The 18,467-nt window shown below is 44.5% G+C and overlaps 3 protein-coding genes across 3 annotated transcripts; all 3 read right to left on the bottom strand.

The window, feature by feature from the left end:
- Positions 1-184: 184 nt before the first annotated feature.
- On the bottom strand, positions 185-2,845 carry CLP1 (cleavage factor polyribonucleotide kinase subunit 1). Its single transcript, XM_075257970.1, has 3 exons — positions 2,764-2,845; positions 1,203-1,853; positions 185-919 (listed from the first exon to the last, which is right to left on the bottom strand). Exons 2-3 carry the CDS (start codon positions 1,842-1,844, stop codon positions 242-244), a joined length of 1,320 nt encoding a protein of 439 aa, XP_075114071.1. The 5' UTR covers positions 1,845-1,853; positions 2,764-2,845; the 3' UTR covers positions 185-241.
- A 4,271-nt stretch (positions 2,846-7,116) lies between these two features.
- LOC142183041 (uncharacterized) lies at positions 7,117-12,166 on the bottom strand. The gene is made up of 5 exons (XM_075257938.1): positions 12,109-12,166; positions 10,485-10,636; positions 9,824-10,012; positions 9,632-9,737; positions 7,117-9,070 (listed from the first exon to the last, which is right to left on the bottom strand). Exons 2-5 carry the CDS (start codon positions 10,560-10,562, stop codon positions 7,368-7,370), a joined length of 2,076 nt encoding a protein of 691 aa, XP_075114039.1. The 5' UTR covers positions 10,563-10,636; positions 12,109-12,166; the 3' UTR covers positions 7,117-7,367.
- A 1,563-nt stretch (positions 12,167-13,729) lies between these two features.
- LOC142183048 (uncharacterized) lies at positions 13,730-17,957 on the bottom strand. The gene is made up of 3 exons (XM_075257945.1): positions 17,868-17,957; positions 16,779-16,853; positions 13,730-16,130 (listed from the first exon to the last, which is right to left on the bottom strand). Exon 3 carries the CDS (start codon positions 16,012-16,014, stop codon positions 14,260-14,262), a length of 1,755 nt encoding a protein of 584 aa, XP_075114046.1. The 5' UTR covers positions 16,015-16,130; positions 16,779-16,853; positions 17,868-17,957; the 3' UTR covers positions 13,730-14,259.
- Between the last annotated feature and the right edge of the window lie 510 nt (positions 17,958-18,467).

Raw genomic sequence — 18,467 nt, 5'->3', positions numbered from 1 at the left:
TTATAGTTTAGGAGGTTCACAGGTAACACTACAATTTTCAGGTCTCCATGCAGACTGAACACTAGTGTGAACCTAGCCTTAGACTTGTTTTGTGTCTGTGTTAACGCTCTATAAATACAAGTCAGAATAATAATAAATCAGTCACTTACAGCCAAGCAAAAAAATATTAAATTAAACCTTCTTTATTAAAACCTAAAACATCTCCCTCCCCCATCACATACTGCCAATGGTTTTCTGTACATTATTTCATATCCATAAATCTTATATCCATAATAAGTAGGACACATTTAGGTAATGGTCGCGGGGCTGGGGAGAGCACGGTCAATGTCTGTCTTTCAGTGTCTACTCCGGTGATGACAATGAAGCCGGCGACATTTTTTTCCTCCAATCCCTCATCTGCGGTGCCGCCATCTATGGGCACAACACTCAGGAGATGATGCGCCATGTCCCTGCCCGGTGTCACAGGCACCAGTTTCAGCTGGTTGTCTTCTTGGGACATTCCCAGTGGGAGACAAGAGTCGGGGATAGATGGAGCCCCAACTTTATAAACTTTCACCTCTGAGAACTTTATCTCAAAGGCATGAGGATAAAGTGATCCCCGTGGGCCATAGAAATACTCCCGCACCCGCAGGTCCCTGGATTCCCGTCGGCATTCTTTAGAGCGCTCGGATGCTCCACCAGACTTTGGAAGAAGCAACGTGTGAACAAAGTGGGGAAGATCCCTCCGTAAGTCATTGTACAGACGTTCCTGGTCCAGGACTATGACAACGTCCACTTCAAAGGCAGAGGCTGCATGTATCAGGGCCTGATACCCCGATCCTTTCACCCACCCACAGGTGTTTATCAGACAGCCGCTGACCGACGCTCGACGATTGGCTTCACATCGAAGGTTGAAGACATTAGCCAGGCGGGAAGTCAACTGAGGGCGAAGAGACAGAGAGGTTAGAAATTACAGTCAGATAAACCAGATAGTAATTCCTCAACAGAAACCTAAAGGGTTATCTGATGTCTAAGATTGGTGGCCTAATATTGCTAATATTCAACATGGCCAATCCTTCACCAGTATCACAGGAGAGTGGAAGCCCCCATGCACCGATGGCTGGTCCCACCGCACTCAGCGGGTTCAGACAACTTCTCTCTTACATGGAGACCCTAAAAGCTATGGCTGCACCTGCCAATGTACCAGACAGGCCCCGACTCACCTTGTTGTACAGCTTGATGTTTGTCCCTGGAGTTGTAGATCCAAAGTGATAGACAAGAGGAGCCTGAGCCGAAAATCCTTCCTCTACATCTGCTGGTCTCTCCACACACAAAGCCCCGACTGTGCCCGGGACTGACACTGAGCCCTGCCCCACATCCAGTTCCACCAATGTTGGTCTACGACCTCTCCGCACAGCATAGTTCAATAGTAGGCGGCAAAGTGTAGATTTTCCCACATCTGAAGGGCCGGCCACTAACACGCGGGGACCGCGCTCTCCTTCTCGTTCTGCCTGAGTCCGCATCTGCTCTAGACCCACATGGGTGTTGAGATACAGCAACATAGGGGTATCTTTGGACACATAAGCCACATCAGGGCTCCCCCATAGCTGGACAGTGCACCCATGCCATGTAAACACAGCCCCTCTGCTCCCGGGTGGGAATGTGTATTTCTTATTCTTTGTCAGTTCTGTGCCAAACACCTCGGCTAGTCCAGAGATCAGCTCCACCTGCACAGGGGCCGAGCCCTCCACCTCTAGACGCAGCTCAGTCTCCTTCTCCAACTCAAACTTAGTGGACGGGCCACTGGAAGACGGCCATGACCCTCCAGCTTCAGCGCTTCCACTAAGTGGGTCATCTGAAGACATCTTAGTTACCTGGAATAAGAGAGAAGATAACATTTATCCACAGGTTAGATGGAGAGGAATGAAGGAACCTTCATGTGAAGTGCAAATCTGACATAGACTTTACTACTTGACCCATGGCGCTATTAATTCTGATATGCAGTGGTTCAGACTGCACATCTGTGTCTGAAATCCAAGAATCACTGGATCAGCTGAAGAGAACTGATAGGCCGGGTTCACATGGGGTATTTTGGGCTGGATTTTGATGCGGAATCTGCATCAGAATCCGGCTTAAAAAAACGCCTCCCATTGAAATCAATGGGAGCCGGTCACCTATTTTTTCCATGAGTGGTTTGTTCCTGCTCGTGGACAAAAAGAAGCGACCTGCCCTTTCTTCAGGCGGATTCTGAGGCGGAATCGTCCGCCTCGCGACACCTCCCTCCCAACTAGGTCCATGCATTTGGAACTAATCCGGAGCAGAATTCCACAACTGGATGCTGGTTCACTGTGACTAGCTGTTTTTGGACCAGAATCTGAGGCAGCCTCCGCGTGAAAATACGGTCCAAAAAACCCCGCATGAACCCGGCCATAGGCCACAGGAAGAAAAAAAGGGGGCAGCAGAGGAAGGTTTTTGCTTACTTGATTTTTCCCCCTCCCCCAGTCTAATTAATAAAACATAATAAATGGACGTCCCCTTTAAGGCTCAGGCATTGGCCAGGACAATGACGTTAAAGCAGCTGCAGATAAATAATCTTTGTGTGTTGCTGCTGTGGGAATGTGAGGAGGGGGATTATACTGTGAGCTGAGGGTCGTGGCCAGAGGGACTGTACACAGGAGGCCAGTAATGGCTGCTGCTACGACTACCGACTACATGACTGCTCCAGGTACATCAGTCCTGGCGGCCATGATCCTGCGGTTTATATCAGTCAGTATCCACACTCACCTGCTGAGCAGCTCCTTCTCACGTGAACGTATAAACCTTCTCCGGAACCGGAAGTACCGCCTGACGTCTGCGAAGCACGTGATCTGCCTGAGTCACATGACCGTGGGTAACGCGCAGGCGCATGTTAGGTGTTTGCTGTCTGTGCTCTAGAGCGCTGCAGTGAGAGGAAGGGGTCTAGTGCTGTCAGGTGTGACCACTGCCCTATACCCCAGTGTCCCCGGTACAGGGCTCTTGCTGCCTTGTGTGTTCCGGGGATGTGCAGCTCCTGCTGTTGTGGGCAGATCAGGCCTTGTTCACACTATGCTTTAAGTGCCTGGAAAGCTCCTGGTGTTGCAAACACTTAAAGACCCCCATTCACTGTACAGAGGCTATCATTGTCTCTATTCAGGTGGGATCTCTTAAAGGAATTGTCTAGGAATTAAAGCAATTTGTTTGGAGGCCGGGGGAAGGGTAAAATAACAAGGAATAGCTACCTGTCCCCAGTGGTCCATTGTCCTTTTGGCCCCTGTTGGCACCCCCTCCCCCGCTGGGTGTCCTGTATCCCCCCAATCGGTGGCCCCAACAGTCACTAGTAAGGAAGTGGCGACTTGTGAGTGATATCTTAATCTCATATTAAGACTGGCTACAAAAGGAACAGGACGTGTATATACCACACTCTTATACATCTTCCTTCTGCTCCATCCTCTCTTGGCTTTGGCCTAAGGAGATTTTATCATTAGAATCCCTTTTTTCCGGTCTACCATGTTGGAATAGCCTTAAGAAAGGCTATTCTTCCCCTACCTTAGCAAGTCTTCTCCGCTCCGGTGATACTCCCGGTTTTCACTGTATGCAAATAAGTCTGCAGAGAGCACTGGGGGCGTCCCCTGCGCTGCCTGCAGACTCTCCAGTGACCCCCTCCATCTTCTCACAACTGCCTCTTCTATGTGTCTTAAACCGAAAGCACCAACTGCTCATGTGCGGCAGCCATTTTCCTGTGGCCTTTTACACGATTGTCCATTTGGCCACAGGAAAATCATCCTAAGAGAACCAATTCTGTTATCTAGAGTATCCATGGTGCAACAGTTTCCTGGCAAGCCACAAAGCGTCCTTTAGGCCCCATAATGTGGAAACGCGTTTTTTGTTGTTGCAGATTTTGCTGTAATATTTTGAGCCAAAGCCAAGACTGGCTACAAAAGGAGCAAGAAATATACAGGAAGTTCTTCTGTCTCTCCCTTCTTCTCAATCCATTCCTGACTTTGGCTCAAAAACTGCAGCAAAATCTGCAACGAAATAAACAACATTTCCGCAATGTTGGGCCTCAGCCTTACACTGTCCATAAAGCACCATAATTGTAATAAACTCCAAGTATTGAGTAGACAAGAAGGAGTTCCCATCAGTCAGGATTCGGCCCAGTAGCTGAGGAGGAAGTGAAGAAGTCTAAAAAAATAAGGGTCAGCCCTGTACATATCGAGTCTTTACCTTACATCGATGTCTTCGGCAATTAAAAGTTCTTAGAACTATATTTCAGTAACCAAAGAAACATCTAAAAACTGAAGCAACAAACTGTGTAAGAACAAGAACCTGTGTCAGTCTCAAAGCTTCTGGCCATAATGTAGAGGAGACCGAGCTGCTGCCATCTTAACAATATTTGATGAGTCTTTAATTCCATTTTTGGGAGTTTGATGGATTGACTTTTACTTTTGCCTCGTCCATTACTGATACACAACGACCAATTATCTGATTGTAACATTTATAATTTTACATACAAAGACCAAGTTTTTTGTGCGGTTTTGTCTCTTTAAAATATTTTCTAGAACTTTGTATTACTTTTTTTCATTTTGACCTCATAGGGGACTTCTGGGCGCTCGGGTGCATTTCCAATACTCTGCAAGTACAAAGACTACAATACGGGGAGATATAGCAGGCAGACGTGTCGCATTTCTCGAGACCTTGTCCTGCAGTTATGTCTCAGGCAGATTTACACAAGTGGGTGGCAAGAGCTTATTCTATAAAGAAAATTCAATAAGAAGAGTCTTCATTATTTATTTATGTAGACGTAGATTTTGTGACACATCTTAGTGATCTCGATGTCACTGTAACAAACAAATATACAAAAATAAGCCCAAAGTAACTGTTCTTGTTCATAAACAACCATCGGAACCAGTTTACTACAATTGGGGCAGATTTACAGGCAGTGCTTCTTGTACAACTCCAATAACTGCTCGATGCTGTCTGAACAACTCCCTATTATTACACTAAGAACATATTCATTCTGCCCTATAACAACATTCTATGGATCAGAGAAAGGAATCTCAGGCCATGTCTTGTAGTACTCAGGCCACTTCTGGGTGACATCTTTTTGTTGCCATCTACAGGTTGGTAAAGTAACCCCAAAATGACGGCCGCCTTCTTCTATGAATTCCTACTCAGTCCCAGCCTTTACTCTAGTTTCTGGCCTCACCCACGTAACAAACTGTGACGTAGTTGTCAGCTTTAGATACGTTATTTGCCTACATTGTAGAGAGATTAGACCCTGGAATACATAATAGTAAGTGCCCTCTGTTGTATGGTGCCCAACTATTGGGTCCTAGACTCGGATTTTTATTAGAATTATGGCACCTATGTCACATGCTTTGTCACCTATGCTGTATTTTTTATGTTTAATTAAAGTTTATTAAAGATTTTAAACATTGGAGAAAAAGAGACAAAAACAAACAAATGGTGCTGAAGCTCGCAAGCCTCACCTGTAAACAAGAGGTCGGGGGTGAAATCCCTACTGACACTATGGAGCACTAAACAATAAGAGGGGTGCAAGGCCCAGGTATACGGGACCATAAGAACAGCGCTTTAAGGGAATGAGAAAAGCTACTGCATTTTTTAGATGATAGGACGCCTCTGAGTATAAGATGTTCTCTAGATTTGGTGGATCCTGGAGGTCAAACATAGTAGAAGGAGCCAAGGTCACAAACTGGTACAATAGTAAAGACGAAGGAGGTTATTAGAGAACAGCTAAGGCGCAAGTACATAATAAGCCCCAATAGTGGCCTTCACCTGGAATTATGTCCTATTGTTGCCACACAATATACCTGGACTTTATACTGTGTGTGTGTGTGTGGGGGGGGGGGGGGGCGCGCACTAATGTGATATTATATTGTGTGGGGGGCACTAATGTGGTATTACATTGTGTTAGCAGGGGTCAGGAGTCAGACCCTACTGACCAGTCGGTCTTTGGACAATAACATGCAGGGGATTTTTAGCAAAGTGCATCTTACAGTCTGAAAAATACAGTAATTTGAAAAATCAATAAAAAGATTATTTAACGAAAAGTTGGACAATTTTCCAATATAACTTCTATAGCAATTCCTCCTGGTTTTCTAGATCTCGGCTTCCTGTCAATATTTCCATGGCCGTTCAATATACACACAGGTATACAACTTCTAACCAGACAGATGACTTACTGAAACTGGACAGCCCCTTTAAGTACCTACAATTTCCCAAAGCGTTTTTTGAGGTGTCAGTGACCTCTCAGAAGTTGGAAGCAATGGGGGTCCAAGTACTGAGACCACCACTTATTATTGTGCCCCTTTACTATAAGGAGAGGGGTGAGGGGTCCATACATTGCCAGATAGGCTCTCGTCCCCTGCTGTTAGGAAAATGGGTCACCTTTTAAATGAAAGCTATTGTAGGGCTATTCTGTGTTTTCACCAGAAGGAGCTGACTCACATCCCTGAAATAATGTCCTGTCCCCACTGACTACCCTTCCTAGTACGTTAAGCTCAACTGCCCATTAACCTTTGATAACGGTTGGCTCATTTGGCAGCCATCTATATTTCCAACTCCCCCATTCACGTGCATCCTCCTTTCAGCTGAGCTTGCATGTACTATCCATGGGTAGAGGGGAAAAAGCAGCCGCCAGTGGCCTATCATCCCTGAGAACAAAAGGATCAGGCATTGTAACTCAGCATGCCCAATCTGTCTTCTCCCCTTCATTTAATGGTGAGAGTTGGAAGACTCCTATATACATATACATAAGATTTTCACATTTTCCCTTGTGTGTATAGGCACCTAAATATAATCCTAGCAGAAAACAATGCAAATGGGGAGAAGAAGGTGCAACCGAACCAGATAAGAGGTGATGCCAGAAGACATAATATACTCTGTATCTACACATATATAAAACTCTATAGTAAAATATATATTTTACAACTGTATCTCCTATATATATATATATATATATATATATATATATATATATATATATATCAGTGGTAATCACAAAAGTACAGATGTGAGAAATAAGAGAATAGTAACCATCTCATTCTATAGAGGCCAATATAGAATATATTATATATATATATGATGACATCATCCAATGTAAGGCTGTGTTCACATCTGCGCTGTATTGTGCATTGAAAAGTTCCACAAAAAAAAGTGCAGTAAGTCCAACTTAATCTTTTGATAGTTTCGGTATACAAGAACGTACACCCGGCAGGTCTCATTGTAGGTAAAGGGATATAGTGGCCTCTTTATATGTGTGCGCCTCTTGTAGCGGATAAGCCGATGGGCGTGCGAATCTTCTAATTTTCTGCATAGAATACGATTCCTATCCTCGGAGATTTCTCTTCTTATGTTTGCAGAGATTTCTCTTCGCTGTGAACTTTCTGGTGACGGAACAGATGAATCTTCTTTACAAAGCGTTCTTTACATTCAGGACATGAGAAAGGCTTTTCTTTGGCGTGGTTCCTCTGATGTATCACAAAGCCTAGTTTACGGATAAAACAATTGCGCCATTCAGAGCTTGTCCCCGGTTTCCCGGCGGCATGGATTCTCTGGTGTATAATGAGGTCTAGGTTACTGTTGAAGTACTTTCCGCAGGTTGGGCAGGGATAAGAGGTCTTCTTACTTGTGTGCAGCTTCATGTGGCGTAACAGATAGGTGTTACTGGTGAAGAGCTTCCCGCACTCGATACAAGAGAACGGATTCTTCCCCGTGTGCAGTCTTTGATGTCGTAAAAGGTTTTTGAATTTAATGAAAGATTTCCCACAATCGGGGCAGGAGAAGGTTTTTCCTTCTGAGTGAAGTCTTTGATGACCGACCAGTTCAGAATTGCTGGAAAACCATTTGTCGCATTGTGAGCAGGCGAACGGTTTCTCGAGTCCGTGACTTCTCTGATGCCGGATCAGATACGAATTGCTGATAAAACGTTTTCCACATCTGGCGCAGCAATATGGGGCTTTCTTAGTGACATTGGATGCTTTCCCAAAAAACTTAGCTGCTTCTTCACAAGAATGTGTTTTTTCTCTAGAATGAAGCTTCTGATGTCTTACGAGATACGAATGACTTAGGAAAGATTTGCCGCATTCGGAGCAAGTGTGCGGCTTACGGAACATGTGGATTTTCTTGTGTGTGGAAAGTCCTGACTTACACAGAAAACTTTTCCCACATTCGGTGCATAAAAACGGCTTGTCTGTCTGTTTGCGCTGCCGCACACGTTTTCTTTGGAGGTTTTTGCTGCTATTTGTATGTTGTGTATCTGCTGGTAAATATATCTCAATTTCTGATGGTTGTTCTTGGAAATGATGCTCGGTATTTTGGTGGGTTTGGTACATGGGATTGTAATGGGCCGTGTTTTCAAGATGGCCTCCAAGATCGGAGACTGATTCCGGCTTAATATCACGTGTAAGTCCTGTGGATGGATAAGAATCTGTGAGATTAGATATATCACGTGAGACTGGTTCCTCCTTAATAGGAGTACACTGATATTCTTGCATGCCATTTGCCACACTGGGATTTTCTTCACAGGGCACTGGTTCCTCCTTAATATGGACAGCTTTATATTGTATAAGACCTGCCGAAGTGTTGAGGTCGGAGTATGTGAGACTTCCTTCACCATATAACTGTGGTTCCTCCTTAACCTGAGAAGTCGGATCCTGCTGTGTAAGATTTGTGGGAATGTCAGAGTCTGTCAGTAGTTTATCCAGTATTAAAGAGTAATTCTTTGCAGTTATTGGATATGTATGGTCTAAGAATATGGAGTAGCAGGGATTTATGGACTTTTTATACCCTAAATCATACTCATTGTATGATGTCCCGATGAAACTTGGTTTATCTTCTTTTATAGGCCATGTGGGTGGAGTGGTAAGACATCTCGCCTCAAAAGAAGACGCTTTCGTGGTAACAGTGTCCCAGTGGTGTATCATATTCTCATTCACTGATGAACATCTCAATTCCTGAGTCGTCGGGAAAAAACTGTGCTCATCCTTGAAGTGATGCAGCAAGGGAACACGAGAGTGGAAGTCTCCAAGTTCACATAAAGCCCTGGGCAAATCTGTTTCAAAAAGAAAGAAAAATGTAAAGTAACACCATAAGAGCAGTCATTGTCGAGACCTTGTGGGTCATTACACCTTCACAGAACAGAAGGGTTTTGTGGGGAGAGGACTGTGCACGGGATACACATGCTTACTTATACATGGAGGGTCCCCCAGTGCTGCCATTATTAGCTTGGCAGAGCACAGAAGTCTCGTTCCTCTGCCATCTTAGGTGACTCTTAGTCACATGCCCAGGGGTAGGCTTTCAGTGTGAAGTGGCAGACCACCATATTTACTCAAACGTAACAGCCTATTTTACTCAAAACATAGGAGGTGGTTATATAGTAAGTCTATGGGGGCATGATGGGGAGATACTGGGCTTTGGGGGGAAAATATGTAACTTTAGTCCAATTCCTTTAATAGGCATTGAACTAAATGGCCATTGAGAATAGACAGCAGCCCTCCTCCTCCTCTTCTTCTGGCGTTTCCTTCCCAAGCTCAGATGGATCCATAAATGTGGTTAAAAACAAATGAGATCAAACTGCAGATATCCACAAACAGACAATGAAACGGCCTCTTACTTGGTGATGTGGTCAGAATATCCTTGTACAGGTCCTTCTGTCCTTCTATATAGTCCCACTCCTCCATAGAGAAATGGACAGTGACATCCTGACACCTTATAGGAACCTGACAACACAATGATACAGTCATCACCAGACACGTCATCCCTTGTGTTACTATATAATGTCCCGACATTCCCCAGCAGCTCTCACCTCTCCAGTCAGCAGCTCTATGATCTTGTTGGTCAGGTCCAGGACCTTTTGCTCTTTAGTCCTCTCATGTATCAGTGACTGAGGTGGAGGATTCCTCACGGGGCTCTGGCTCTCACTGGATTCTCCAGGCTCATGGGAATTCCCACTGGATTTCACATTCTCATTACATTTCTTCACAGGTCCATAATCCTACAAAATAAAACAAATTAAAAGGGATTTCCAGGACCTGAATAAAATTCATACACAGGATCGATCATCGGTATCAGTTTGATTGTGATCCAACACCCAGTCATCGTCAAATTTGGGTTCTGGATGCCATATATGAGATATACAGCTGGAAGCAACCCTGCTCCTATTAAAGCAGATAGCTGGGCTGCAGTGGTAGGAGCCACCAGAAGCTCTGTACACTGTAGAGGTGGTGCCTGGAGATACAGCCCCTCTCCCATTCAGAACTGCTGCCAGCTGTATACTTTGTATATGGATTCTGCTGGCTGAAATAGCTGTTCAGGATGGGTCTGGGTGTTAGACACCAACTGACTTGATACTGATGAGCTATGCTATGGAGAGGTATCACTTCAGTATCACTGTTCTTCAGATCAGGCCCAACCTCCTTACGAGACAATCTCAGTAGTTGTGCGATATATTTTCCAGGATCCCTCACCTCTCCTGTCAGCACGAAGATTATCTCCAGGGTGAGGTTTAATATCCGGTCAGTCAGCTGGTGCTGATCCTTCCCCATCTGCAAGGAGCGCTGTATATCATGTGCAGAAGAAGACCTCTAGGACATACAGGTGGGGCTACCTTGAAAAAGCTCTGTAAACAGAAGGAATCAGGAGAGAACACAACACAATGAAGCTGATCGGCCAGGGTAATTTTGTTTAAATGAACAAATCAAGTTTGATTTCAAGAAACAAATTACGATATCATTGATGGCGCCAATGATGACATAATCAATTATGTCATTGTGAAAGACTAGATGACGGCACCATTACTCTCTTCCAACAACACCTTCAGCTAACAAAATCCCTGAAGGGAGTCTGTCAGTAGAACGGTCACCACCAGACCAGGCTCACCTAAATAAAACATTTCTCCCCTCCCCCACTGCTTCCTCCATTCCTGTGGTATCAGTTTTATACCAAATATATATGTTAGCACTTTGGAGCAATGAAGGCTTCACCATTACTCTCATCTCAATGAAAAATTCCTCCTTCCCTGCTATGATTCCACTACCTGGCCCTGTCAATCATAGCAGGGGGGATGGGGACAGGATATGCCCTAAAGATCTTATAAATAAGGGGACGTGGGGACGGGGTCTCCATTAAATTCTATGAGAATTCCAGAAACAGCCAGGTTAGGGTGCTCAGAACGGCCACCGACGTGAATGGGGAGAGCTGCACATGTGCATGGTGAAGGGTCTCGACCCTCGTTCTGGAGGTAGGAGAGGGTCGCACAGGTCAGAATGAAATGTCAGAGCTGAAGAAAAACTTTAACCACTTCCAGGCCATTTTTGTATAAATGAGATGCTACAGCTTTATACTATGGGCAGTCACAGCTGCAGCAATGCCAAAATTATTTCTATTGTTCACAAGACGTCTGGAGGTCACATTTGCAGCTGCCATCACACATTTTTTTTCTATTCAATTTTTTTCTATTCACATCTCCGAATTTTGTCCATTTTCGCGGATCCCTCAATCGACAGATACAAATTGGCTGTAAAAAAACTGAGCCTTGTGTTAGTTATGGTAGTGTGAACATGGCCTCATAATTCACATTACAAGAATTTGTGTCTAAGAACCACAGCAGGTTTATTCCTTCACTGACGCTGCGCTCTGCAGGTTCCTTTCTTGCAGTGATAAGGACATTGGCCATAGAGTGGTCACAGCTATGAGGGCCGGTCAGTGCCGCTTTTAGGGCATGCTTATGCATAGATTGGTCACACGTTTTAAAACATGTGGAATCCAACTTATTGTCCATGTACTGGGGGGCATGAGGGCACTGTGACTGCCATAGATATGGGGGACCTGTGGATATCTGTTATGTGGGCACTGTGGCTGCCATAGATATGGGGGTCCTGTAGGTGTTATTGTAATGGAGGACCTGTGGATATCTGTTATGTGGGCACTATGGCTGCCATAGATATGGGTAGTAGTTGTCACTATTATATGGGCACTATGGCTGCCATGCAGTGGGGGTTCTGTGCCTGGTCAGGTCCTGGGGGCGCTGTGGCTTCCCTTTAGGTATCCCATGCAGATGGCCTCAGTCTGCTAGTAATAAGCTCTTATTACCTGCTCGGTCTCCTTAGGACGCTCCGAGCCTTATACACACCAGACTTCCGGTCCTCCAGAGATCAGGCTTGTCTGTACTCGCCTCGGTCACCCAGCGCTGACTCTGTGATTCGTCGCTTCTGCTGAGTCTGCTGCTTACCGTGCCCTCTGCTGTTCACTCCGGGAAGTGCATGTGCAGTACCTGCTGTTCTGTGCCTGCAGTATGTGATGTGCTGTCCATCATCATCTGGACGCTATGCCAAGAAGTGTCTCAGAAATAAGTGCTATTATCATGGCAGCCATAGAAACCCCTACAGTAGAGTCTGTCTTATGCCCCTGTATCAAAATGCCAGCCTAGAGTATATAGTGTGAACAGGAACCATCAGTAAAATACAGTCTATGGGTCCTCAGTGCAGGAACATTCACAAAGCTTCAAAACTGAACCAGCAAGTTTTTTTTTCAGTGGTAATTTGTTGCTTAGTCCCCATTCACATCAGCGTTCGGGTTTCCGGTTGGGAAATTTGCTTGGGGACCCTCCGAATGGAAACCTAATCCACATAAAAAAGTGGTTAGCTGGGGAAACCCGCGGACCCCATAGACTATAATAGGTCCATGTGGTTTCCTGCAAGCGTCACTTTTCTCTCCGCATATTTTGTGCGGAAATTGAGCAAAAACCACACGGACCTCATTATAGTCTATGGGGTCTGCGGGTTTCCTTAGGTAACCAAGCCTGGCACAATGTCTGCCACACAACCTGATGCCCCCCACATGATATAACGCATCCGAAACAGTATAAGGCCTACACTACAATCTCACCCTCGCAGTGTAATGTTCCATATATTGTTTGCTACCCACAGTAAAATGTCTCACTAGAACATACCTCCCAACTTTCTTAGTACAGAAAGAGGGACAAAGTGCGAGCCACAGCAAATATAGCTCCAACCCACTTCTACATTGACTCCGCCCATTCTCATCCATTTTTCCATGAGCCTCCACACAATATAATGCTCCTACAATCACCCTAACATACACCCCACATTATAATGCCCCCTTCCAATTGCCCCACAGTATTAAATCCCTCTCCTCGTGCCCTAGTTTAAACTGGCGGAAACTAGAGAGGGGCATTAAACTGGTCAGCTGGAGGGGGATATTAAACAGTGGGGGTAGTTGTAGGGGGACAATAAACTGAGGGGCAACTAGAGTCTGACATGTTCCCCTCCAGCTACCCCCCACAGTTTAATGTCCACTCCTCCATCTGTTCCCAGTTTAATGCCCCCCTCCATCTGTCCCCAGTTTCTTGTCCCCCTTCATCTGCCACCAATTTAATGCATCAGCGGCCGGAGTCTAGAGACACAGAAAGGCCAGGTGCTAGTTCCATTCTTATTGTGCAGGCCCAGTTCCAACACCATGCCGAGCCCATCCACTTCCTCTGGATCATTTCCCGCCACCTTTTAACCATATTCCTATGTGTTAGGGACACAAAATGTCATTTTAATGATAGAAACCCTTTAATTTCTAAGATATTCGTGCAGTCCCACCTGAGGAGAGCCTGAGAACATAACACAGACCATTGAGAAAAATATTTGAGAACTTTTTTTTATTTAGTTTTTACTAACAAAACCATTTCTTAACAAACCTTCTGATGCCTTGTTTACTTAGCATGGGAGGGGGGTTGGGATTATTTGAAGTTAACCATTTGAACTGTTTAATAGTTAAAACAACATGAACAATCACATCAATAGGACATCCCGATGAGAGATAACCGAGGCAACGCAGAACACACATGCATAGGTCAGCACCGTTGAACATGGAGGGGGGGAATGGGGGGATGGATACCTGAACTTCCAAACCCTGAGGTAAACACAGAAGATTGAGGACCACATTCTATATGTGGAAACTGCAAAGTGGTTAGCTCTTTTCAAGTCTTTGGATAACATACGTCATGCCAGACTTGGATCTTCATCCTAATCCTGGGAAAGCTTGGTGTCACGAACCTTAAACCGAGAACTAATTTCAGAACTTATCAATACAACATAGTCAAACGTGGTCCTAGTTTCTAAACGTGTGCAGTAATCTAATGGCGTCATCCTTATCTGGACGCCGTAGAAGTGGACTTCACTATACGTATCTAAGAGTTAGTGGGCTCTTCCACTGCATTGGATAGATCGTTGTCTACCTTGTATGGATCCTCTGATGTCTAATCAGATGGGAATTACTGGAAAAACATTTCCCACATTCAGAGCAAGCGAATGGTTTCTCTCCGGTGTGACTTTTCTGGTGTTGCGCCAGTTTGGAATTATTGAGGAAACATTTATCACAACTTGGACAAGAAAATGGTTTTTCGCCCGTGTGGAAGCGATGATGTCTATTAAGTTCGGAGGAGCTACGGAAACATTTCCCACATTCTAAACATACATACGGCCTCTCCCCTGTGTGAATCCTCTGATGTTTGATGAAGTCGGAGTTCCTGATAAAAGATTTCCCGCAAACCATACAAGAATAGGGTTTCTCCTTGGTGTGGATCCTCTGGTGACTGTTTCGCTCAGAGCTGCTTAAAAAGCCTTTCCCACACACTGGACAGGAATACGGCTTCTCTCCGGTGTGGATTCTCTGATGTCTGTTGCGTTCTGAGTAGCTGGTAAAGCGCTTGCCACATTCTGAGCAGGAGTACGGCTTCTCCCCTGTGTGGATTCGATGGTGAACAACAAGGTATGAATTACTACTGAAGCATTTACCACATTGGAAACAGGAATACTGCTTTTCCCCCGTGTGAGTTTTCTGATGCGCTATCAAGTTGGAGTTGGTACTAAAACTTTTACTACATTTTGGACAAGAATACGGTTTCTCCCCTGTGTGCGTTCGCTTGTGTGCTATCAGGTTTGAGCTATTGCTAAAATTTTTGCCACACTCTGTACAAAAATATGGCGTTTCACAGGTATGAATCTGCTGATGTTTCTTAAGAAGTGATAGAGTTGAGAACCACTTTCCACAAGTAGAACATAACAAGTCCTCCTCGATTTGCGGTTGGCTTAGATCTTCACTCTCATGCTCATCGGTAAATGTAGACAGAGTGGTATACTGGGTATCTTCTGTGGGGGTAAAAATGTCAATGTTTGACAAATTGACTTCTTCATAGGAGGTAGATTTATCCATAATATGAGAAAAGGTGTATTGTGTATGACCTGTCGGTACATAGAGGTCAAGGTCTGTGATATCGCCGTCATACGACATGGGTTCCTCTTTAATATGGAGAGACATATATTGTAAATAATCTGTGGCTGTACAGAGCTCTGTGAATTTAGTGTCTTCATCGGAGACCAATTCTTCCTTAATATGTGGTAGATGTTGTTGGGTATGATCCGTGGATAGGTAAATGTCACTGTCCATGAGATTTCCTCCAGCACATGTCATGGTTTCTTCCTTAATATGAAGATCTGGTTGTATATTGTTATTGGTGCCCATATGGATTCCTTTATAAACCAACTCATCAGACCCTGTTGCGACAAATTCCTCTTTGATATGTATAGATATATATTGTGCTTGGTTGGCAGGATTTGCTCCGTCATGTGTGAAGGATTCCTTCTTAAAACAGTATAGTTCTTGTGGTGAGTAATTGGTTAGTGTATAACTATCTGGTGAGAAGGGTTCCTCCTTAACTTGAGTAGACATATCTGGTTGAGTATGATGTATGGATGTGGAAATCATGGGGCGATTGTTTCCCACATAAGAACATAATTCTTCTTTTACGTGAGTCGGACACTGATAGGTATGAAGGTCAGTGTCAAGGAGATTTTGTTTGTCAGATGGTTCTTCCTTAATAGAAGAATATGGTATATCATCTACAGGAGTGTTCATACTGGTGTTGGTAAGATGCTCTTCATTGGCCGATACAGATATCTTAGTAACGTTCTCCATGCAGTTGATCATGTTGGGCAAACTTCAAAATGATTATTTTCCAGTCTGGATATTGCTAAAATATTCTGATTATCGTTCATATTGTAGAAAAAACATGAATGTGGAGCCTTCTAGGGTTCCTTTGAAATCTGTTGGGGAGAAAATTAACGTTATAGTTAATGGGGATTTCCAAACATTACAAAATGTGTGCAGATGGATTCAATGCAATATGACTTACTAACATACTGTATGTAGCTGAAATTTCCTCTATCACCCCCCTTTGTAGTATGAGATCTAACATATCACTCATCTCTCCTGGCTATCTCCAATGTTCCCTGTCTCTAGAGGGATAGCGTTTCACATAATGGGCAGCAGATTGTGTAAGTAGCAGAACAGCACAGCAATGTCTCACAGGCAGAGCGTGTTGGCCTGTGAAGATAGTGAGCAAATCCAGTACTAGCTTACAACCTGTAATAAAGGGGCATGTAAGCAGCTGTAAATAAAGGTAACATCTGTGCCAAGGGTCTGAGATGGGTGAACCTCAATTTTTTTGTGAATAATAATGGGAATCATCTACCAGTGTCATTTTGGACTAAACAAGAAGTATTGGGGCTTACAAATCCGGATAGAAAATACTGACAAGAAGACCACCAAAATTTTACTCACTTTACTGATCCCCCCGCTCCCTTTCTGACACTGCCCACTCCCCTGCTGGTCTCTGTGATTCCTGCTCCAGTAACGACATTTGAACAGTGACATATCCCAAGAGACAATCACTGACCGCTGTGGTAACCTACCTGAGCTACAGGCGGCCTAAACAGCACATCTAGTGTATCAATAGGGAACAAAACGGCGAGCTGGGAACCCAGGCACTGTTGGAACAAGATTAACACAAGATTTAGTGAGGCGAGTTAATTATGACTTTTTATTTTTAACAGTGTTCTGTAAATATACGGACATTTCTCCCTTGACTGTGGAAGCAAAATTGGGGTTCTCAAGACAGATGCAAGTCCTAGAGGTGGAATATAGTCATGAATATAAAGGGGTGTGCTATTATGGACACTTATTCCCTGTCCTGTGGAGGGAGTAAGTGTCCAATCGCTGGGGCCCCAGTTATCAGAAGGACAGGGGACCTAAAGGAAAGGAACACCAGTGCAATTGTGTGATTGATGCTCCATTCACTTGTATGGGACTGCAAGGACTGTAATCTCCAGCAGCGTCTACAGCCCCATATACATGAATGGCACGTTAGTCACGGAGGCGCATTGGCACTCCATTATTAGGCCTTTGGGGAAGTTAATGGTGATATACAGGATACATGGAGATACACTGGTTAATGGTGACATATAGGGATGATATACAGGTCACAAGCAGGTACACTGGTTAATGGTGACATACAGTGATACACAGATTACCTAGAGGTATACTGTGTAATGGTGATGTATAGTGTCGATACAACCCTAATTCCAATGAACTTGGGGTTAGTGCCCATTTTTGTTTTTGACTCCCCCCACCCCTTCCAAACGCCATAACTTTTTTATTTTTCCGCTCTCAGAGCCATATGAGGTCTTAATCTTTGCAGGACAAACAGTTCTTCATGATGCTGCCATTAATTTTTCTGTACAATGTACTGGGAAGCTGGAAAAAAATTCAGAATGGGGGGGATTTGAAGAAAAGGTGCATTTGTGTGATTTTCTTATAGGTACACTGGTTATTAGAGATGTATAGTGGTTATATACAGGTTATATGGCAGTATACTGTTAGTAGTGATGTGGTGGTATATTGGTTATTGGTGATAGCACACGACCCCCCTTGTCCCTTACACTATAGATATATCATGTATATTAATTCTAGCAGTAAATCCATATCCTATGGCTGCTTCCTACCTTCCCGCCTCACAAGCCCCGCCGTGCATCAGCTCATCGCATTTCTTATTTCTCGCACAGATACCTGCACCCAGGCATCCTGTGTCTGCTCTGTTCTCTGCTAGTGCTGCTTACACCGGAAGTTACAAATAAAGTTTTGCTTGCTTGTGCGTTCCATCAGCCTCGGCTTCTTCTTCGTGCGTTCCACGTTGATCTTTGCCTTCGCGGCTCCCGCAGTGACCAGAGGGAATGCTGGGAGTTGTAGTTCAGAGCACCAGAAATATGATTGCTTTGGGGAGGTCTAAGACTACAACTCCCAGGTTACATCTGGGTTAAAGGCGTCGTCGCACATAATCAGATATATCGGGATTAGAAAGCAGGACTGATGTTTAAAGGGATTCTACCATTAAAACCTTTTTCTGTGTGGATAAGACATCGGAATAGCCTTTAGAAAGGCTATTCGTCTCTTACCTTTAGACTTGGTCTCCGCTGCGCTGTTCCTTAGAAATACCGTTTTTTTACCGGTATGCAAATGAGTTCTCTTGCAGCGATGGGGGCAAGCCACAGCGCTCAAACAGCGATGAGGGCGGCGTCCCCACTGCTGCCAGAAAATTGTCTCCA

The sequence above is a fragment of the Leptodactylus fuscus genome, chromosome 10, assembly GCF_031893055.1.
Source record: "Leptodactylus fuscus isolate aLepFus1 chromosome 10, aLepFus1.hap2, whole genome shotgun sequence".
NCBI classification, from domain to species: domain Eukaryota; kingdom Metazoa; phylum Chordata; class Amphibia; order Anura; family Leptodactylidae; genus Leptodactylus; species Leptodactylus fuscus.
The sequence above is the reverse complement of the archived record's forward strand: the minus strand, read 5'-3'. Positions and strand labels throughout refer to the sequence as shown.